The sequence below is a fragment of the Neovison vison genome, chromosome 4 (genome assembly GCF_020171115.1).
Source record: "Neovison vison isolate M4711 chromosome 4, ASM_NN_V1, whole genome shotgun sequence".
Lineage (NCBI taxonomy): Eukaryota > Metazoa > Chordata > Mammalia > Carnivora > Mustelidae > Neogale > Neogale vison.
In genome coordinates, this window is record NC_058094.1 from 223,834,813 (window position 1) to 223,858,809 (window position 23,997).

Below are 23,997 nucleotides of genomic sequence, written 5' to 3' on the forward strand. Positions count from 1 at the left end.
ACTCTCTCAAATAAATAAATACATCTTTAAGGGAAACAAAACAAAAACTTGCCTTGACTCTCTTTCCTCATGGTGACTACTTTTCAGGTCTTTCCTCATCTGCTGGTGTGGGCAAACCGCAAAGCAAGGACTTAGCTGGCCTCTCGCCCCATTCTACATACGGATTCCCTCTCTCAGGCTCTGTGATCACTATGGGATGGTTCACAGATGGACCGTTCAGGCTCCGATCTCTCTCTTGAAGTCACAGTCTTGTCTCCTGTCTGTCCTCACAGTTGCTATATTAGAGGGCTTCTCTACCAGAGGACGACTGGCCTCTAGATGAGACAGTTTGTGGTACAGGACCAGCTCGTACATTGCAGGGCTGATGGTCCCTGTCTCCGGGGCGCTGAACTCAGGTAGCGCCTCACAAATTCTCCTGAATCACGCCAGAGCGGGTAGAACCAGCCCCATCATCACCTTACATGCACCCCATGTAAAATCAAACTGAGCCTCTTTTCCCTGAACCAGCACCCTCCTCTGAAATAAAAATGTCTCTCAAAGTGTTCCTGTTTCCTTAATCTTAAACCAAGGAGTCACCGCCAACTGTTCCATCTGGTCCCCAGATCCCACTGACTTCCTCTTACAGCAGATTTACCTCTGCCCCCATTACGTGACACGCCATGTTCATGGGACTTCGAGTCTCGATTGCCCCACTCCTAGGATTTCCAGAACATAACATTGGTCATGCTTCCCACTCGCTTTAAAACCACGGTAACTGACTTCCACCACAGGATTCAGGCTGCATAGGTATCAGAAAAGCCCTCCCCTATAAACATTCTAAAATGCATGAAAAAAGGCTTTTAAAAACCCTTTGAAATGTGTAATTGAGCTTGTGTGAAAGTGAGGAAGATCCTTAGGGGCCGAAAAGGAAGTAAAACCGTGGACCAGTAGCATAAATATGTGCTGAAAAGCCAGCGGCTGGCCCCGGGGCTTCTGCCAGTTCCTTGCAACCTACGGATTCAATTTCCATGATGGTGAAGGAAGAAGGGACCAGACCAGGCAATGAGTATCAAACATTCCTTTATGGGAAACAGATTTCACAGGTCAAGACTTGGGGGGGGGGACTAAATTAAAAATTAAAACTGAAATCCCACCCTGCCAAAGGAGAGAGCATAGGAATTTTCACTGTCCACACCTTGGTTTGGAGGAAAGAGAAAGAGCAAGAGATTATCACTTGACATTACGTGTAACGGAAAGCTGGTTCTGACACATGTTTACAGGGACACGTCACACTGTTTGTATGGTTGGGGGAAAAAAATCAAACTGAGAATATATTCTAAAGAAGCCCCAGCTTGGTAATATCCCCAGGTGGCTGAGAAGAGCAAATGCAAATCATCCGAGAGGGCACAACTTCAGTGGGTCTCGGAAAATTCCCACAGAGACTTTGCCAAGGAACATCATCCCAAAGGAAAATAATAACCATGAAGTCTGTGGGGAAACAAGATACTATAATTGTGAGAATATAGAAATAACTAATAGCATTTTCAGCCCTGCAAATCCTTACGATACTGCAATTATTAGATCAGGTTGGCTTTTTTTTTTAAGTTCTTCTCAACTTTATTTATAAATTCAAAGCAATCCCATTCAAAACCCCAGTAAGTTATTTTGTGAACAACAAACTGATCCTAAAGTTTATAGGGAGAGACAAAAGCTCCAGACTGGCCAATGCAACATCAAAAGAAAGGAACAAAATTAAAAGACTGACCACATTGGCTCTTTTCAGGAGAAATAGTATGATTAAGGAAGACGCTAGCAAAAATGAGAAGTGTCATTTGAAAAAGGACCAAATAAAAGTTGTAGAAATCAAAATGTCGTCAAAATAAAAATTAAAAACATCATGGCAGAGTTAAGTAGCCGTTTCTACCCAGCTGAAGTGAGAAGAGTGAAGTGAAAAACAGATTCTGAAGGAAATTTCCCAAAAATCTGCCCAGGGAGGCAAAGAATTGTTAAATGTGAAAAAGAGGTTAAAAGCAAGAAAATGAGATCAATAACATCTAATACATATCCAGTTGGAGCCTGGAAGAAGAAAGTAAAAGGAATCAAAACCCTATTTGAAGCATATTAGCTAAGAATTCACCAGAACGGAAGAAAATATGCAGATTTCAGATTAAGAAGTCACAATGTATGTAAACAAGAGTGAGGAAAATGCCCCACTAGACGGAAAGAAAATACAGATCACCCATAGAAAGAATAGATATTAAGCTGACCTGACCATTGACTTCTTCACAGTGGAAACCTACAGCCACTGGAATATTCTCAAACTTTAGTGGGAACATAACCATCACCCTTGAAAATACCTGCCAGAAAACCATCTATTATGAATAGAGTCTAAATAAAGACATTTTTAGACAAACAAGAGTAACTACAGATCAGGAAAAATTTTAAATTATTAAGTATATAGAGCAGCACCTTCAAAACAACTTTAAGGTGACAAAAACATTTGCTGTCCAGTGTGATAGCCCCTACTACAAGTGGCTAGGTGACTGAGGAATGAAATTTTGATTTTACATAATTGTAATTCATTTGAATTTTAGTAGCTGCATGTAGCTGTTGGCGACCTATTAGGCAACACTGATAGGATTAACGAGCATAACCAACAAGTATGAGTTAATGAGCACATATAGAACAATTAGAGAATAAATTTTTCTCAAGTACCGGTAAGGAATTTTTTAATATTGACCACAAACTGAACTCTGTAAAACAAATCTCAACAAATTTTAGATTACTGGTATTATGTAAATGCTCTTCTCTGACCAAGATCATATTAAATTTTAAAAGTCAACTAAAAGGACATTTTTAAAACATGACAGCGTGAAGTGAAACTTACAGTTAGAAATTTTACAAGGCATTTGTAAATAATCTCTGAGTCACAGAAGAATTATAATCAAAATTAGATAATACATGCTGCTAAATGAAAGTGACAATACCATCCAAAATATAAGAAATATTCCTAAATGGTATTTTGATAGAATCAATAGCCCTGAATTCATTCATTAAAAAATTAGGCTAAAAACTATTGAGCTAAGCATCTACCTTGAAAATTAGACAAAGAACTCAAGGCTACATCTAAAGAAAGTAGAACAGACAAAATAAATATAGAAGTAGGAACTGATGAACTATAAGCCAAACATAGAGAAAGGTTCAACAGGGGCACCAGGGTATCTCAGTCAGTTAAGCGTCCGACTCTTGATTTCAGCTCAGGTCGTGATCTCAGGGTCGTGAGATCAAGCCCTACATCAGGCTCCATGCTCCTAAATCTTAAAATATCAACAAAGTCTATTCTTTAAAAAGATTAGTGAAATCTATAAGCTTCTAAGTAGACTTCAGAAGAAAGGACACTAAAGGGGGACATAAATACAACTCTTTACCAATTTATTTAAATGTTTAGATGTAATAGACAAAATCATAGAAAATACAACACATAAATAAGTACAGCAGATATGCAGGAACAGAAATGTAAATGGATATGATCTTATAACAAAGACATTAAATTTTATTAGCCTCAGATAATTTAGGAATGATTCCAATCTTTTTTTAATATTGTATTTATTGGTCAGAGAGAGAGCACAAGCAGGAGGAGCGGCAAGCAGAGGAGGAAGCAGGCTCCCTGCTCGGCAAGGGTCCCAGTGCGGGGCTCCATCCAGAACCCTGGGATCATGACCTGAGCTGAAGACGCTTAACCAGCTGAGCCACCCAGGCATCCTGGAACAATTTCAATCTTATACAGTGCTCAAACCATTCTTTGAAGCCTTGATACCAAGGCATAGTGATAATACAACATGGAGAAATGTCAGGTCAATGTCATTCATGAACATAGTAGCAAAAATCCAAAACAAATGAGCAAAGAATCCAATATATATAGAATATTGAAGAACATATATAGAATATATAAAGAATATATAAGAATATATAAATATATATATCTAAAATTCCAATATATATAGAATATATAAAGAATCCAATATATATAACAAAGTTTATTATTTTACAAGTACCATCATTGAAAAGATATCTATAAATGCAGTTTACCACATTAACAACTAAAAGGGGGGGGAACATATTATCATCTCATTCAATGCAGACAAAGTGTTGAATAAAATTAAATATGATGTTAAAAAAATTAGCAAATAGGAAATGGAAGGGGAACTCACTTAAACAAAAAGATGAAATGTTTTTTTTAAAGGTGATAGCAAGGGGCACCTGGGTGGCTCAGTGGATTAAAGCCTCTGCCTTCAGCTCAGGTCATGGTCCCAGGGTCCTAAGATCGAGCCCCGCATCAGGTTCTCTGCTCCGTGGGGAGCCTGCTTGCCTCTCCCCCCATTCTGCCTGCCTTTCTGCCTACTTATGATCTCTTGTCTGTCAAATAAATAAATAAAATCTTCAAAAATAATAAAGGTGACAGCAACATTGCACTTAATGTTTAAACATTAAAAGCATTTTCCATAAAATCAGTAAACATTGGGGAAACGCTCATCACCAATATAGTTTAACATTGAGCAGTAGGTCATAACCATTAAGACAGGAAAGAAGTTAAAAAGAGACATAGAATAGAAGGGAAGAAACAAACTTAACACTATTCATAAATAAAAAAGGTAGGCTTGGGAAAATTCAAAGTATCAATGGATTAATTTGTTGAACTAATAAGAGAGTTGAACAAGTTTCTGGATGTACTATCAACATAAAAAATTCAATTGTATCTCCATACAAAATAGTACAAAGTTTTAGACTATTTTATGTTTAAAAAGCCTACAATTTATGAATAAATCTAACTAATATGTGAAAGCTCTTTACCAAAAAAGTTACAAAGTTTACTAAAAAAATGTTTAAAAACATCTAAACGGACAGATTTATCATGATAGTAAATAGGGTAAGTGCATCTTTTAAGTTAGTAAATTTCTCACGAATTTATCTAGTGATTCAGAGTCATTCAGTTTAAAGTCCTGCCGGGATTTTCTTTTTCTTTTTCTTTTTGATGGCGTTGAAACTCTTTAGGGGCAGAGTAAGTGAGCATTTCTGGGGTGGCCAGTGCGTCCGCCGTGTCACACAACCACCGCCTGCGTCTGTCCGCGGCGGTCATCATCCCCAAGGGAAAGGCCACTAAGCAGCCGCTGCCCATTCCTCTCTTCCCCGGCCACTGGCGACCACCAGTCTGGGTTCCATCCCCATGACTTGCCTCTTCTGAATACAAAGTTAAGAAAAGAGATCATATTGGATCCCTGTGTTACATCATTAACAAAATTAATTCCGGGTGATTTAAAGAACTAAATGGAATGGGTAAGCAGTGAGTGCCCGGCTGTCTCAGTCAATAGAGTGTCTCAGTCACTCTTGCTCTCAGGCTTGTGAGTGTAAGCCCCATGTTGGGTGTAGAGCTTACTTTACAAAACAAAAATAAAAATAATAAATAAATAAATAGAAATGGTAAAGCTTTTAAGATCTTCAAAAAAAAGTAGACAAAAATATTTTTATTCTATCAGGGCAATAAATAATAATAAAGTAGATAATAAATAATAATACTAATAATAAATAAAAGCAATGAATAATAATGTAAGTAATAAATAAATAATAAATAATAAAAACAAATAATAATGAAAAAGTAGACAAAAATATTTTTATTCTATCAGGGCAATAAATAAATAAGGAAATGTTAACTTCACCTAAAAAAAATTAAGAATGTTTCCTCATTAAAAGCACCAATAAAGTAAAATTTACAGGGTCTCCGAGTGGCTCAGTCAGTTAATCATCTGACTCTTGATTTCAGCTCAGGTCAGGTCATGATCTCCAGGTCATGAGACTCAGCCCCACCTCAGGCATGGTCAATGTGGAGTCTGCTTGACTTTTTCTCCCTCTCCTTCTGTCCCTCTCCCCACTTGCACTCTCTCTAAAATAAATAAAATCTTTAAAAGAAAAGGTAAAATTTACATTTTATTAAGAAATTATCTTCCTAGCATTTTCTACAAGTCAATAAAACACACACACAAAAACAATCCAATAAGAAAATGGGCAAAAAGTATGAAAAGATTTTAAATAAGGAAAGATAAGATAAACTTAGAAAGGCAAACAATCTTAGAAGTAATCAGTGAAGTACAACTAAAACCAAAAAGATGTACTCTTTGTCACTCACCACATGTCACAAGTTAACAGCATAATACCAAGGATCGTCAAGGATTTTCAAGTTTTATGTACTGCTAGGAGGATTCTGCTTTCATGCAAGTGCTTTGGATGAACAATTTCAAAGTGCACAAACCATGTGACCTAACAATGGCACTGTAGGATCGTGCTCAAAGCTCTTAGGCATTTTCACAAAGCATGTTGAAAGAGCAAAAACCTAGACATAGCCCAATGTTGATTAATATTAGAATTAATAAAGTGTGATATATTTAAAGAGTCCATACCATAATAATTATAGTAAACTAAGCACGAGTCTATTTTATTATTCTTTATACCTATGTCAAAAGATATTAAACTTCGTGTTTATATGACTTGTATTTGTGTGTGTAAAATACTTTAACATCCACATTTTATTTGTTTATTTATTTATTTGGGGGAGAGAGTGAGTGTGTGTGTGCATGCGCACGTGAAGAGGGGTGGATGGAGCAGAGGGAGAAGGAGAGGGAGAGGCAGACTCCCCAGTGAGCTCGGGCCCAGCACTGGGTTCGACCCCAGGGCCCGAGATCATGACCTGAGCTGAAATCAAGAGTCAGACTCTTAACCGACAGAGCCGCCCAAGCGCCCTTTAACATCTAAAACGTTTTTAACTAGGCTCCACATTGCTTAAAAACTAAAGTGCAAACACTGTGAAAGTACCCCAAAACCATTTCTCCAACCATAAATTCTGCTTTGCTATACTGCTCCCAGCAGCCTGATTACCCCATAGTTCCAGAAAAAAAGTCAGATGTTTTCTGGCCTCATACCTTGGCACCGCCATTCAGGAGATGCTGAAATGCTCCTAACTTCCTCCTGGTTTCCTGGCTCCCTCAAAGCTGCTCTCAGATCTGCCTCCTTATGGAGACCCTCCTGTCCACCTTGATCCTTGGTAACTGTTTCTTTCTCCAAAATCCTACAAGACCCATTGCCTGAACCTAGAGGACCCATTGCCTGCTCCTATGACATCTGTGTGTATTTTTTCCATCTTATTATGTGTATGCCCTATTAGATATCAAAGAATAATTGTTATATCAAGGCATAATAATTGTAAATTATTGAACATGGTCTTTCCGCTAACTCAGGAATTTCAGTTGGGAATTGGGTTTTCACCCCCATTCCCCAAATTGCCTCCCCAGCACTGAAAAGGTGACTCTTGATTATGTAGAGTACCATTTCAGTTGCAAAGCACTATTTTGCTACTAATTTAAAAATTATAGTTGTTTAAATTGACTTGTTAAAGTTACAGTTGTCCTTTAAATATGAAATAAGCTGAAATGCGTCTATTATCATTTGATGAAAGTCAAGGCACAAGATACCGAATATTTCAATATAAATGATGGGCCTGGGGTAAGACATGTTTTAACAAACAAATACAGTATTTAATGAAAAATGAAATAAAGGGAACAGCCAGTACTCAATCCAGTCACCATCCCTGACATCCAGTTTAATCCCATCTAAATTTATTCTATAATGAGGAAAAGAAACATTTAAAGTAATTGGTCAGGGCTTTTTGGGTGGAAAAGACTAGAAAAGCATATTATTAAATCCACATGCAGTAGCATGTGGTTGCACTGATCACTTTGGTATTACTAGTCCCACTTGTTCCTGGGCCCGTGGTACGAAGGAATTAGCCAGAGTAACTAAGGGGGTCCACAAATGCCATGACCTCTGTGGAACGTGCGGCCAAGTTAACATAGAGTGCGTTGGCCTATTCTGTTCTCTTTAATACTGCTCAGAATAACGAACTCCCGTCTGATCTGTCACTTCAATTCCATTCAAATTAATAAAATCTAATTCATTTGAATAGGATTCAAAGTGATTTGATTCAGTTCAATCAAATGCCGCTCAGTGGAATCAGTCCTTGATTGAAATCTATTAAGTTCAGTTCAATAAAATAAATTTAAATATTATGCAGTAAAATTAATTTTTAATTAACTATCATTTCAGTTCTGGTCCATTTTGATCTGAACTTCAGTTCTCCACTTCTAAATTTGGTCCCCATTCAAATTCATAAAATATAGTAGAATCCAACATAATCCTAAAAGATGCACCAGGAGGCTAATCAACGGCATTCATTTCTTTCATCCCTAATCAAATGAGTTTAGTGACATTCATCACAAAGACAGAAATGCTCACCTTTCACTACCATATTGAATGTTTATATTATAACTTCAAAATTATGAGTTTTCCCAACTTCACAACACTGTCAGTAATATGAACTCTGTAAGACTTTTTTGGATTCATTCTTTGTTTGGTCTTTCCATTAACATAGAATTGGGTGGCTAGGAAACAAAAGAAAATGTTATTATCAGGTTTAATAAGCTGATTTCACAAAATTTGTAGGCCAGCTTGAAGTGATAGGCCTTTGTTATCTGTAAAATGCCAAGATACAGGATGTTTCATTTTATTTTTAAAGCTCTTAATCTAAAGAGTAAAATACAGGCATTTGGAATCAGAACCAAAGTTATGAAATTTGAAAAAAAGAAAGGTTACAATGACTATTCTGGAAAAAAAAAATGGGTATTTTAAATGGAGGTGTTGCTGTAGTAAACCCCACTGTCACCTTTTCATATCTTACCTGGAAAGTGAAGTCCTAGCTCAGTGTTCCAGTGGGAGCCGGGCTCCAGCCTCTCAGTAGTCTGTGACCTAAACCCACGCTGTCATTGCCTCAGGTCAGGATACAGCAGGTCTATTTGATGATAAGAATCATCAGGGCATTAGTGACTGGGTCCCCAGATCTCCCTCTGAGATTGTTGTTCTGTAGATACTATTTTGTAGGCCAGGGAAGCTAGAGCGTTGATAAGAACCTCAGGTAGAAACTCTCTCAGGTAAATTGGAAACCCTTCTCTCTACTAATGTCCTTCTAGAGGGAAAAAACACAAAAGCAATCACTCCACGACTTCACCCCCTACCCCTCATCTCTCTAGAAGAATCCTGAGACTTCCACGGTCCATTTCTCAGAAGTGATTGCATGGGGACAAACTCTACGTGTTGAAGAAGGGGGGTTGCCTGTATTTAAGTCAGAGAACTCTAGGACTGGCGGCCTGTGCCTGGGGGCAAGGGGAGCTGTGAGACCCAGCATTAGCTGGGATGGTTCACATCTCATACTGACGGAAGAGGGGAATGTGGCCTGCTTCATCTTCCAAATTATTGCTAGCAGATTCTCTGGAGGGCTCTGTAGTAGCTTCAGCACCTCCAAATTTCCTCTTCACACCAGCCCAGCCCAGCACTTACTGTGAGGTTTTACCTTCCTTCTTCTCTAGGTTATTTGTCTGGCAAGGAAGGTTCTCACAGGTAACGAGTGCTTTGTGCCTAGGGTCTAGAATTACGCCAATTAAAGATGGCCCTGTCCTCACTGTGTGTGCCTTGCCACGGAGTGCCGTCATCAGATCGGAGCAGTCCGCTGAAATTGGTGTCGTGGAGAGGCAAAGATTCGGTCGTGCTTTGGTGAAGATAGGACAGGGGAGGAAATGGAAGAGTTTCCAGAGCAAGAGTCACTTCTGTAGAAAGCGGATCCGTCCGGCACTGCAGGGGCTTCAACAGGCAGGTTGTTGCCTGGTGCGGGAGGACAGGGACCAGTGAGGGAGCTGCCCGCAGGGGACACCAAGCAGAGCTCTGAAAGGCAGGTTTCTGCTGCAGTTTGCACCTGCCGTTTGCCCTGCTAACCAGCCCCCTGTGAGTCTCTAACAGAACACGTAGGTAAATAGATAGTAGTAGACAATATAAAACTAGGTTTCATCAAGCTGAAAAATGTTCTTTTATGTTTTCATTTCAGAGATTGTAAACCTTGTGGTATTGTGTGTTGTTTTGGTTTTTTTTAAGACTTTATTTATTTATTTGAGAGAGAGACAGTGAGAGAGAGCATGAGCAAGGAGGTCAGAGGGAGAAGCAGACTCCCCATGGAGCTGGGACCCCGATGCGGGACTCGATCCCAGGACTTCGGGATCATGACCTGAGCGGAAGGCAGTCGTCCAACCAACTGAGCCACCCAGGCGTCCCTGTGGTATTGTTTTTAATGCCCTCTAGAAGTGGACGAGGTGTAAGTGTCCCAGGGACCGTACGGGCGGGGTCTTCTCTGGGAGGGCACCATGATAACATAATTTAAGCAGATATCAAGGTTCTTTGTGTAGCCCAGAACTATGAAAGAGCACATCTCAACAACCGCACATTTTCATCCAAAGGTCCCCATGCACCTGTCCTAGGGTCTCTCTCAACGTGTTAGCGGGTGAAAGTAAACCCAGAGTCTCTTGGTTTCTTCAAGTCCTGAGAAGCAGGTGGCCTCTTCCTCCTTCCTCCCCTTCAGCATAAGGAAGCTTAAGCTTGAGCACAGACAGCGCAGTGATTGTATGTGTTTCAATCGCTACTCTGGTCGTTTTAATACAATGTGTCTTACTTTGATACTTTAGCGGCTAGTCAACTTTGAATACGGTTTGCTGAACTTGTCCCAGTGGCTACGCCCACTGTGTGTAGTTAACAGAAATCTTCATATTTTGAGGGTACAGAAGTTCTTAAACCCGTGGCCCTGGATAATTAAATTATTTCTCTTCTAACCACTTCTTATTCTTGTCACCTTTAACTGCTTTTCCCCAGAGCCAATTAACAGGTAAATAATGATTTGTAAGGCAAAGTGTAGTACTTCATTAGCATAGCACTGGAATAAGGCAATTCTTTGTTCAATGCAAATTGAACCATTTCCTTGCTGAATACAAAATATGTGCCAAATTAATAATTTATTTTAGTTACAGTGATTTGATTCAACCGAAATGTGCCAATGCCAATAACAAAGGGTACAAGTAGCTTTCTTCCCAGCATATGGGTTTCTCACTGACATGCTTCTGTTCATGGCAGAACATTTTTTTTTTTTAAAGATTTTATTTATTTATTTGACAGAGAGAAATCACAAGTAGACAGAGAGGCAGGCAGAGAGAGAGAGAGGGAAGCAGGCTCCCTGCTGAGCAGAGAGCCCGATGCGGGACTCGATCCCAGGACCCTGAGATCATGACCTGAGCCGAAGGCAGCGGCTTAACCCACTGAGCCACCCAGGCGCCCCCATGGCAGAACATTTTGTACTGTGCTTACTTATTTTCCTTGGAGGGGGAAAAAAGTAGCTTCGATCTGGTGTCACCTTAACTGGAAACAGTAGCCATATAAGGTTATACATGATTCCAGTCAATGGTGAGAGATGGGGAAGGACTGGGAAATTGGGCCACTCTTTCCTGCTCACTAGCCTGTTGCTTCCTGCACTGAAAAAGGGAAACCTCAGTGCAGATCATCCTGCTGGATCCCACCCTGGTATCTAATAAGAGTCTCTCCCTATAGGAACTGAGGGTCCTGCCAAGTAAGATTAGCTCAGAGCTAATTCCCCAGAGTTCAGGCCTTCTGCTGGAATAATCACTGCCCAAACAACAGGACAATGAAACTTCCTCTCTTTTGGGGGATGAGGGGTGAGGGGTTTCTTCCTATTCCCCACAGGTGCTTTTAGGAATCCATGGGCTCCCTGATCCATTTCCCCTACCACACATTTCTCAGAATCTCATGCTAAAGGAGAGACTGAAAGTTACCTTGCTCCTTTTACTGACATTGTTCTGATTTTTATAAAGAATACTGAACCACATTCAACTTCTCTCACTAGTGCAATTTACCATCACTGTCTATAATGGAAATATAACAGTGTTAAGTTGTGTCTATTGGTTGCTGGGAGACATAAATTGAAACTGAGCTGAAGTTTTAGATATAGACTCTTCCAAGGCCTATTTGAATGACAAGTAGGGCAAGGGAGTTTCCTGCCAGACAGTCCATTAACCCCAGTTCCATAGATGTCTGCTTTGTTTCGTCCCCTCTACCAGATATGTTGGTATCTCCTAGTTTCCCAAACAATGATAGTAACCAAAATTTCCTTTGAGGGAAAGAACTTAGCATTAGGTCACCTTGAAGAGATGCAGTGTGATAAATAGATGTGATAGCCAGTCTAGGTCATGTTTCTACATTTTTGGGGTCAAGTTGTGGTCTGGAAGGACCCAGGGATATTTGCAAGGTCAGCATGGTCCTGCCCACCTTTGCCCTCTCCCTGTAACATGGCCTAGAAATGGAATCAACAGAAACCTTATTCAGGTTACTGGCCAGCTGGCCTGGCTCAGGTTTTATAGCTTCCTTAATTGGAATTTTTCAAGCCTTATTTTTTTAAAGTTTTGACTGCCTCGAAAGAGAATAGTTTGTTATTGGTCATGGTTCCAACACTAGGAAACATCAGTGTGGATGCTTTTACTCTCTACCCTGATGGGAAGAGAAGGGAGAAGGAAGCACCCAAACAAAAACACCTTGAATTCAGAAAGCAAACACAGCTGTCTTTATTCTGGGACATGGCCCACATAGGTAAAAGATAGGGCTTCCGAGTGGACCCTTATCTCAAAGACCTGGCCTCTTCCTTCCTTCAGAACAGGGTACTGAAATCTCCCTTTCTGCTGTTCACCAGATCAGGTCAAAGATATTTTTAAAAATTCTTATGCTATAAATGATCTAGCAAAGGGAAAAAAATAGTAACTTTTCCAAATTAAGTCAGCACAAGTGGAAAACCTAGAAATATGTATGAAGTAGGAGACTATCTAATTCCTTTCTAAGTTTGGAGTGTTTGCTCATTTACTACATCAAGCCCGAACCTCCCAGAAGAGTTTCATGACTTTAAATTGCCCACCATAAAAACAATACTATTCACAATTGCACCAAAACATATAATAAATATCTAGCAATAAAACTAACCAAAGAGGGGGTTCCTGGGTGGCTCAGTTTAAGCCTCTGCCTTTGACTCAGGTCATGGTCTCAGGGTCCTGGTATAGAGCCCCGCGTTGGGCTCTCTGCTAAGCAGGGAGCCTGCTTCCCCCTCTCTCTCTGCCTGCCTCTCTGCATACTTGTGATCTCTGTCAAATAAATAAATAAAGTCTTTTAAGAAATAAAAAAAACTAACCAGAGAGGTGAAAGACTTATACTCTGAAAACTATAAGATATTAATAAAAGAAGTTGAAGACAACCCAAATGCTCAGGGATTAGAAGAATTAATGTTCGTACTACCCAAAGCCATCTATAGATTCAATCCAATTTCTGTCAAAAAAACCTGTAACATTTTTCACACAAATACAACAAATTATCCTATACTTTGTATGGAACCACAAAAGACCCCAAATAGCCAAAACAATCTTGAGAAAGAAGAACAAAACTGGAGGTATCACAATCCCAAATTTTAAGATATATTGCAAAGCTATAGTAATTGAAACAGTGTGATACTGGCACACACACACACACACACACACACCCCAAAGACACATAGATCCCTGGAACAGGATAGAGAGCCCAGAAATAAACCCACCCTTATATGGTCAATGAATCGACACAAAGAAGGCAAAAATATACAATGGGGAAAATACAGTCTCTTCAATAAAATTTGTTGGGAAAACTGGACGGCTACATGCAAAGAATGAAACTGGATTACCTTCTTACATAATACATAAAAGTAAATTCAAAATGAATTAGAGACCTACATGTAAGACATGAACCCTTAAAACTACCAATAGAAAACATAGCCAGTCATCTCTTAGACATCAGCCTTAGTGACATATTTATGGATATGTCTCTTCAGACAAGGGAGATAAAAGCAAAAATAAACTACACCAAGATAAAAAAAGCTTTTGCACAGCAAAGGAAACCATCAAGAAAATGAAAAGACAATCTACTGACTGAGAGAAGATATTTTTAAATGATACATCCAATAAGGGGTTAATATCCAAAATATATAAAGAATTTATACAACTGAACATCCAAAAAAAACCCAGATGGTCAGAGGATGTGAATAAGAACGTTTTTCTGAAGAAGACATCCAGATGGCCAACAAGCACATGAGAAGAAACTCAACATCATTCATCTTCATGGAAATGTGAATCAAAACCACAGGGAGATACTGCCTTATGCCAGTCAAATGGCTATTATCTGTAAGACAAAAGTAACAAGTGTGGCAAAGATGTAGAGAAAAGGAAACCTTCATATACTATTAGTGGGAATGTACTGTGACAAACAGTATGGGGTTTCCTTAAAAAATTAAACATAGAACTACCAACAATCCAGCAATTCCACTACAGAGTATTTACACAAAGAAAGCAAAAACACTAACTTGAAAAGATATATGCACCCCTGTGTTTATTGCAATATTATTTATAATAGCTAAGATATGGAAGCAACCCTAGAGTCCATTGACTGATGAATGGATAAAGAAGATGGTGTGTGTGTGTGTGTGTGTGTGTGTGTTTAATAGGATATTACTTGGTCATAAAATAATGCAATCTTGTCATTTACATCAATATGGATAGACCTAAAGGGTCTTATGCTAAATGAAATAAGTCAAAGACAGACAAATACCATATGATTTCACTTATGTGTGGAATCTAAAAAACAAAACGAATGAACAAACAAAAAGCCAGAGTCATAAAAACAAGGAACAGACTGATGGTTGGCCAGAAGGAAAGAGGGTGGGAGATGGGTGAAACAGGTGAAGGGGGTTGAGAGTTACAAACTTCCAGTTATGAAATAAATAACTCACAAAGATGAAAAGTACAGCAGTGGGAATACAGTTAATAATATTGTAGTAACATTGTATGGTGACAGATGGGGACTGCCCTTACCATGATGAGCATTGAGTAATGTATAGAATTATTGAATCACTATGTTGTACACCTGAAACTAATATAACATCATATGTCAACTATACTTCAGTAATAAAAATAAATGGTCTACCTTAAAAAAAAATGATTGGTGTATCTGCGACAGTTCTGCAGCAATCTTCGTGCAATTCCAATGTGGCTCTTTCCTCATTTTTATTTCTGAGCACTTGTACAGCAGACACTGGCAGAAGTGTCTACCTAGCATCCCAAAATGGTGGGTGAGTTCTCCTAATGAAATTCTAGCCATACACCTGAAGATTTTAATTGACTGGCCTTCTTAGCTTCCTGGCTGGCACTACCCCCAATAGATTCCATTCCCTCCCAGCTTCCTGCAAGAGAAGCTGTTCCTAGGACCTCCCCTCCTTCCCCTCCATTCCCTCCCCCGCCTGCCACTGCCTGGCTTCATCTTGCCATCATTCATCTGAAACTCCTTCCAACAAAGTCTCCTGTGACCTTGCAGCTGTCAAATTAAAAGAAAAAGTTAAGATTCTCATCTTCATGGATTTCACTATGAAATAATCTGGCAATTCTGAACACTCTGTCTTCTGGAAGTACTTTGCTTATTTTCCCTCCACCCTTTCTGACTGCTCCCTCTACTGGGTCTGGGATGGCCATCTGCCTCTCTTTTTCTTCTTCAAGTGTTCCTGTAATCCAGCAGATTTCAGTGGCGTCTCTCCTGCAACCAGTATTGTCTCTTTTACACTCATGTTTCCTAAAATATGATTTTCAGGCCAAAGAATGTTCCTAAGATCCAGCCTTCTACAGCCAATTGCCTAGTTTATGTATTGAATTCATCATCCTTTCTTCAACATTCCCCAAACTTCTTATCTTCCTACCTAAGAAGGAAGGTAGGAAGGAACACATCAGCCAAGCCAGAAGTAGGGAGATTACTTCCTACCCTTCCTCCCACCCTAATCCCAAAATCCTACACCAATTATATCTCACTAAGCTCTTTCTAATTTATCTTCCTCTCCATTTCCACTCTGTTTTATTATTTCTTTCTGTGTTAACATAGGAGCATCACATCTGGCCTCCCTGACTTCATCCCCCAGAAATCTTTCATCTTACTGTATAGATCTTTAAAATATAAATTTGATAATTGCCTGCATTAAATTCTTTAATTGGTTCACATTACTTACAGGATGAAGTCCAGTCTCTTTGTGTTGGGAGGAAGTAAACACTTACAAGAATAAACCAATGTGAAGTAATTTCTTATTTGAACAAAGATTTTTTTGTGTACGAGACGCTCATCTACTACTACTACTACTACTCCTACTACCCCTGCTACCCTTTCAAACATACTTCTTCAGTCCTATTTTACTTCATCCCTATTATTATATTTGAAATATTGATTGAATTTCAAACATACTTCTTCAGCCCTATTTTATTTTATTTTATTTATTACACTCCTACATATGTTTTTCATTTAGAACTTTCTCTCTCTGATTTTTGCATTCTGCTGCCTCTGCCCATAAGCGTTTACCTCTCTTACATCCTTATTCACTTGGGTAATGCCCGTTCAGCCTTCAACACATAGCTCAAATATCTTATGTCTTCTAGGAAACCTTCCTTCATGACCTCCTTTCCCTCACTCAGGCTCCTGTGTGTCATAAGTCTTATTAAGTTCAATCTGTATCATTTTCTTCCATCAATTCTGCTGAGTTTCTTACCATGTTTAACACACAATGGAAACTCAAGTGATGTTTGATGATTGGATGAATGAGCCAACACATGAATGAATATTAGGCCAAATAATAAAGGCACATATATTGTATAAGAGCGTTGTATGATGTCTTATGAGATACAGCATCGAATTTCTGGCTGGAACAGATCTACAGTGTCATTGAGAGAATCCCTTCAGCTTTCTAAACCTCAGTTTCCTTACCTGTAAAATAAGGGGATCAGCCTGAGATACAATGAAGGTCATTTGACTCTGATGGTTTATGATCCCCTTGACTATTGCTTCCCAGAAAAGCACAATTAGCCATGAACTTAGCTGTGATTTACAGAGTCAGTGCCCCAACTACATGCCTTCATCATGGTTGTCCCCATCTGGCCAGCCTCTCTTCTGAGTAGACACCTAAGTTGGTAAAGCTTGAATGTCTAAGCTTCTTCCAGGGAAAGAGGTACCTATCCTGGTGGGGAAACGTAGGCTTCCCATTCCCTGTTGTATTTTTTTTTCCCTGTTGTATTTTTTTTTTTAAATATTCCTTTGATTGAAATACATTTACTTGTGAGAGGGTAACGTGATGTTCAGTCTACCAGGGCTCAACACTGCCTCTGGGGATGGAGGTGTACAGTTGACATCAGCGTGGTCAAGCTTAGTCCACTTCATGGCGTCTTTCCCCTTTCTCATAGATGGCAGCCCTTACACCTGGTGGGTTGGCAAAGCCAATGAGAAGCACTACTACTGGGGCGGCTCCGGGCCTGGCATTCAGAAGTGCGCCTGCGGCATCGAGCGGAACTGCACAGACCCCAGATACTACTGTAACTGTGACGCGGATTACAAGCAGTGGTGAGTGCAAGCTCCCCTCCCAGTGTGCCTTTCGGTCAGACTAATTCTGTAGCAGAGAACATTGAAAATTGCTGAAATAATAAGAGGAGGGGTTAGGAGTGTTTGGGAGCTATCCCAGGTGACAAAAGTCAGAAACACACACAAAAATATAAGAACAGAGAGAGGTCAATGTTACGAGGATGTGCATTTAGAAATAAGCGGACACATAATTGATGTGTTTCTGTTTTACTCAGTAGAAGAATAATGAACCATGTAGCAGAAGGTGATTTACACTATTAAATGTGCTTTGTAGCAGTGGAGGGAATGACTGTGGGCAGGAGGCTCACACGCGGGGACGGGGACCGTCCACGGTAAACAGTCTCCTGTGAATGCTTCTACTTCCTACCCTGTTTGCTTTGAGTAGCTGCACAAGGAAAAAGTAGGGGGGAGGGGAAGGGAAAGGAAAAAGTCGTTCCTTGTCCTGTCTTCAGCAACAGTGCTCACGGATCTCCTTTCCTTCCTGCCTTGAACTGTTTATAACTCTGATACAGATCAGTTCAAGAAAGATCTATTTCGGGTTTCTTTCATCACTTTCCTGGCTTTTGTTCTGCTTCACAGTGGATGGCTGGGTCTGTGTCAGTAACAGACAAAGATAAAATCAGCTGTCATTCAGCATGAAAAAGAGAGGCCCCAGAAGTTTTGGTGGAAGACTATAAACCCAAGTAGGGCTCTCCCCAGAAGCACACAGTGTGCACCTGCTTCTCACGATGTCAGAAACAACGAGGGCCCTCTGTGTTCCTCTCCTGCCTCTGACAGCAGCGGAGGGCACGAATCTGGCTCTGAATTTCCTCAAGAACACACACAGTCTACTTCGGTCTGCCTGTGTTTCACACTATTTAGAAGGACAATTGACAAGTTCATTCTACCAGTTAACAGAAAACTAATTCTGAACGTAAAGTTATGTGATTTCCAGGTCGGTGTCTACCTATTTTCCAAAAGCCATTTTTCTTTTAGTAAATGAAGTGAATTACCAAGCCCATATATCCCAGTGTATTGGAATCGTGCATAAATGTGCATGCATGCAGAAATAGCTACCGTTACTCTTTGTTTTTTTCTTTAAGATTTTATTTATTTATTTGACAGACGGAGATCACAAGTAAGCAGAGAGGCAGGCAGAGAGAGAGGAAAGGAAGCAGGCTTCCCGCTGAACAGAGGGCCTGACGCGGGGCTCAATCCCAGGACCCTGGGACTATGACCCAAGCCGAAGGCAGAGGCTTTAACCCACTGAGCCACCCAGGCACCCCACCATTAATCTTTAATTGTGGTTTACTATAAAGAGAAAATCATGATATTCTGTTTTTAATTTTATTTGTTTGAAAGATGTCTCTACACACATATTCACACACTCCACCAAGACTGGAAGTCAAGAGGGCGGAAGCCAAAGGCACAGGGCTCTGAAGTTAACTTTTCATTCTTTCATTCAGTCACTCATTAACTCAACAGATGCTGATTGAATTTTATATGCCAACAACTCTTCTAGGTACGGGGGACAAAACAGTGAATGTGAAGAACAAGATCTGCCTTGATTTATGATCTTGTTGTCATTTTTTATTGGCTGTATGTCCTTAAGCAAGTTCTGTGGACTCTGATTCATTTGTTTCTTCATCGTTGACTCCTACTCCCTTCAAGAAGCTGACTTGGAGTGCATTTTCTCCAAGTAGGAGACGTGGGAGCACCGTCCCAGATGGTTCATTGTCTAGCAATGCAGTGTTCGTCCTACCATGGAGGACGGTTCAGTAGTCAGGGAAAGGAAAATCTAGTGCATGCATCCAAGCAAAATTCATTTTTGTCAGACATCGTGGTCAGTGCTAGGGATACAATGGTAAATGGAACATGCACTTTGTCTTTGCAAGAACTCAAAAGTTAGCTGGCGGACAAAGCCCACAGAAATAGCATAATACAATCAGTCCTCTGAAGAAGTCGTTGCAGGATACAGCAAAAACAGTGGGAGAAAATTTAAATCTAGGGGCACCTGGGTGGCTCAGTTGGTTAAGCATCTGACTTGGGCTCAGGTCATGATGCCAGGGTCCTGGGATTGAGCCCTGCCACCGGCCCCCTGCTCAGTAGGGAGTCTGCTTCTCCCCTCCCTGCTCACCTGCTCGCTCACTCGCTCGCTCTCTCTGTCTCTCTCAAATAAATAAATAAAAATCCTTTTTAAAAAGAAAAAAAGAAAATTTAAATCTAACTGCAGGATTAGAGGAAACGGTTAGTAAGATCCTCACAGGAAAAAGGATGCTTGGAAGAGAAGTAAGAATTTGTTAGGCTTGCTCATCCTTAGAAGATCGTCTTGGAGGAGAAGCACGAGACAGCTCGGGCAGTTTGGGGAGCCATCAGTGAAGTAGATTTGGAATGCAGTACGGACAGGAGAGGAACCCCAGTCATGCTCAGTTTGTGGGAGGCCCAGCATTGGAGCTTCCATTCTTTTCCAAGGGTGGTGGGAGTTTGAATTTATCAGCCACAAGCCCCCTGGAGGTCAGCATGGGGCGGGACGGGGAGACCACAACAGTCCTTGAAAGGCATCAAAGGCTGAAGGCACAGCCACCGAGGAGAAGGAAAATGTAGGAGATGTTTGGGAGGACTAGATAGTTAGGCCTGTATGAGAAGAAAGGGAGGAGTCTGGGTAGACGGACGCCCCTTTGGGCACTTGGAACTGGAGCAGAAGCCAAGCCACGTGTCAGGCTAAGGACTAAAGCTCTGAGCAGTAGATGAGGAGTTCAGCTTTGAAAGGATTAAGTTGGAGGTGCAGGTATAACATCCTGTCTAAATCCAGAGGGGCACCATTAATGGGATTACTGATAAGAAATAGAGATTTCAGAGAAATGTTTTTGCATTTGAAATCACTTCCAAGAACATACCTGTTCTTGAGAACACTCATTGCTGACAGACGTATTCCCTGGGGCTCACAGACATGCCAGTCTCCGGAGTCCTGATTGGCTCATACCTGTTCCCGGTCTCTCAGGGTCCCCCGGATGGCCGGTGTGTGGTCCCTTCTGAACCAGTAGCAGTGAAGACACCCTCACCGCTATCCCTCACCTCTCCACTTCTGTAAAGTTTTCTAATGTCCCCTAACAGAGGCCCTATATTTTGAGTAAACTGAAATATATAATGAATATGGTTATAATAAATAGCTATTAAGATGATCTTCTCTATTTAAGACAAGAAAGAGAGCCTCTGGGGATGGCTTACTGGTCTTTGAACTCACCAGCCCCTGCCAAAGGGTCTGCTCTGTGGATGTTTTAAAAATGTTTTAAAAATGGCCCGGATTTGCCTCTTTTGAGGCGGCTTTTAACCACTCCGAAACTTAGATTTGTTGTCTGTATAATAAAAATAAATCTTGATCGGCAGACAAGCGTGAGAGCAAATGGGAATATAGATTATGAAAACAGTCTGTAAATTGCGTAGTAATGGACACATAGTTCTTTGCAATTCTTCACTCTGTAGTTTCCTTCCAAGTTTTAATGATTCCAAATGAATCTTTAGAAATGAAAGCAGACTGTGGACAGTGAGTCCCTTCGTGCCCTGGCCCAGCAGCAGATCCCAAGTCCAAGTCTATGACACCACGTGGCAAGGGTGTGAATGGGCTCTACCTGCGAGGCTCACATCAGATGTCATCGAAAGACAAGGTGTAGGTTCTCCAGCCCCATCTGACCTCAGGCAGAGATGCTGGAGCCAGATTGTGGTACTGAACACAGCAGGGGTCTAGTTCCAAGGAAACCCTTGCTCCCCTGACTTCCCAGAGGGCAAGAATGAGAGCAGTTTTGTTGGTGGAGGCAGTCTTAGTGCACCAACTGGCTGCACAAAGGAAACAGCTGTTCACAGGCATTATCTGAGCTCCTCTTTCCACCCAGAACAGGGAGAGGCCACAGCCCTTCTAGGAACCTGACTTCAGGTGCAACCTCCTTGACTAGAAGGGAGGGTGCTTCCCAGCTGGTTCACTGTCCAGGCAACCCGGAATGTGTGCTCCCAAGATCATGGGGATCCAGATCTTTCTGTCCTGCCACAGATGAGAGCGAAGAGATTTGGGAGACGGGAAACCCCGTGCCTAAATCCAAGTGAAATTCACACACGTGAAACCACACTTGCTGTGAGACGTGAAAGGACAAGTGAAGGTTCCACTTCCGAAGCTCAGGCTCTCAGGTTCCATGTCCAGCTGAGGAAGTTACTCTCTCCAGTAATCGTAACCTCACTCCCTGTGAGTCATTTGATTGAAATGGAGTGAGGCTGACATGGGGCGAAGCTCTGCCATGCCCTCTCCTGTGTGTGTGTGACCTACGTCAGCACACCTGGCTTCTGTAAGTTCCCATGTTGGTAAAACGTAGACAGATAACCCTTCCCAGTTCATGCAGAGATTTGGTAAAGCGCCGTCGTAAATGAATGTTTAAAATTACAGGCGGGCCTGTTATTTTTACTACGTGAATGTTGAATGGAACCCTAGCAACAATTGTTAACAATTTCTTAAATTACAGTTACTTAAATGGGGGCCCAGGACAATGTAAATTACGTTCCACAAATTATATTAGAAATGAGAAGCAGAGAGAAGACCTAGACCCAGGTTTCCAAACTTCCAGTCCAGTGTTTTCTGTAATATCATGATCAAGGAAGACTATTAACATTGTTTTTATCTTTTTAATGATTTATGAATTTAATGTTTATAGCTATCTCTAAGTTTTAAACCTAAGGTTTAAACAAATAGACCACATATTTTATGTTCTTCTTAAAGAAAAACAATCTAAGCATTTATTATTATTGACTAGAGTAAAATACACAAAAATGGGGCTGGGATAAACGAGACTATAGCTCAGGACACAAGCAGGCCTCCCAGCAAAGTGACAATGGCCTGTGAGAACTATAACCATCTCAATGATTGCCTGATTATCTATGCTGTGAGAAGTTTTGCACAGTTATTTCTGAGATTGAATGTAATTTAACATTTATGATTTACTATTCGCAGCAATAGTAAATATTCCCACCTACCGTGCCAGAATCCTAATTAAGTGAGCCTTGGCCTCAGCTAAGTGCCCACCACTGGGTAATTCCTGGTCTCTTGCAGCCTGACCCAATGAGCTAAATCATCACATCTGAAATTAGCAGTTCCAAAAATGGAATTACCAGTGAAGGCGTGCCAGTCATTGCTTGAGTGCCCCTCTCTCGTTCTGCTTGTAGAATTCCTGGGTGATTGTGTCTTGGCCAAGATGAGCACATACAGAGGGGGTGATGAGCCCAGTGAAAAGCCGAGAGCAAGTCTGTGTGTTAAAGTTAGTGGGCCGTTCCCACCCCCATCGCAGAAAGGCCAGGCACATGCCTACTTGCTTGTCCCATTCCACTCACCCCGAATGGAACTGGCTTCTCTGTAGGTCTTTCCTTCCTGGGCCAGAAATAACCCACGACCAGCTCTTTATAGGCAGCAGAGAACCTCTTTACTGTTTTAAAATCAGAAACATCTGATTCAGTTAGCTTACTACCAAACAACTGTTAAGTACTTAGAATATTTTGAAAAGTAATCATTACACACTTTTTCATGGTTTCTAAACAGTTTCATCTAATCTTTTTAAATATTTTTCCCTGAAACGTGTTTATTTTTACTCAAAGTAGAATATTTATATATGCATTCTCGTTTGCCATGTTGTTCATATCATAATAGTGAATATTTAGGGATATTAATTATGTGTCAGACATTGTTTCAAGAGCTTGAATGTATCATGTCATTTAAACATGACATTGACCCTATAATTAAAGTACTATTTTATCTGCCCCAAAGAGGTTAAGTTACTTTCCCAAAGTCACACAGTTAGTAAGTGGCAGAGCTAAGATTCAAACCCTGGGCAGGCCAACTCCAAACTCATGCTTAGGTAGTACACAGCAAGGCATGTTAAGAAAAAAATTTTTTTAATATACACACTGTATAGAGTATGGCAAGAAAGCCACCTTTTAATGGCAGTTTGGAAAGTGCTATCAAAAGTTAAACACATATTCTTTGAGCATTTTACTATATGGCATTGCCTTTCTTTAACAAATACGGACAAATATAGGTACTGGATTTTCCATTCTTTGTAGTAATCAAAACAAAAGAAACCCAAACTGAAATTTCCATTAATAGAATTTTAGATAATTATTACTGATGTTAGGTTGTTGAAGGAAAGAAGGGAGTAGACACTCAAATACTTGCATAGAAAAATGGCCCAAGTAAAAATGCAAAAAGAAAGTTGAAGAATAATCTGTATGATATGAGTCTTTTTTAAAAAATATTTATTTATTTATTTATTTATTTGACAGGCAGAGAGGCAGACAGAGAGAGGGGGAAGCAGGCTCCCCGCTGAGCAGAGAGCCCGATGCGGGGCTTGATCCCAGGACCCTGGGATCATGACTTGAGCCGAAGGCAGAGGCTTAACCCACTGAGCCACCCAGGCTCAGGTGCCCCTGAATCTGTTTTTTAAAAAATTGAGTATACAGCTATAACCCTTATACATGTATAGACAAGTTCTGGAAACCATACAAAATAAACCGTTAATAGTTAACACAGTGGACAAAGGATATGAGGGTCTTATGGAAGTCTTC

General features: G+C 40.5%; 1 protein-coding gene across 1 annotated transcript in view; it reads left to right on the forward strand.

Moving 5' to 3' along the window:
- CNTNAP2 (contactin associated protein 2) overlaps positions 1 to 23,997 on the forward strand; it is a 1,943,304-nt gene that overhangs the window by 1,504,034 nt on the left and 415,273 nt on the right. Inside the window, exon 14 of the mRNA XM_044246794.1 lies at positions 17,247 to 17,403. Within this exon, the coding sequence (XP_044102729.1) occupies positions 17,247 to 17,403 (157 nt within the window). The remainder of the gene's footprint in view (positions 1 to 17,246; positions 17,404 to 23,997) is intronic.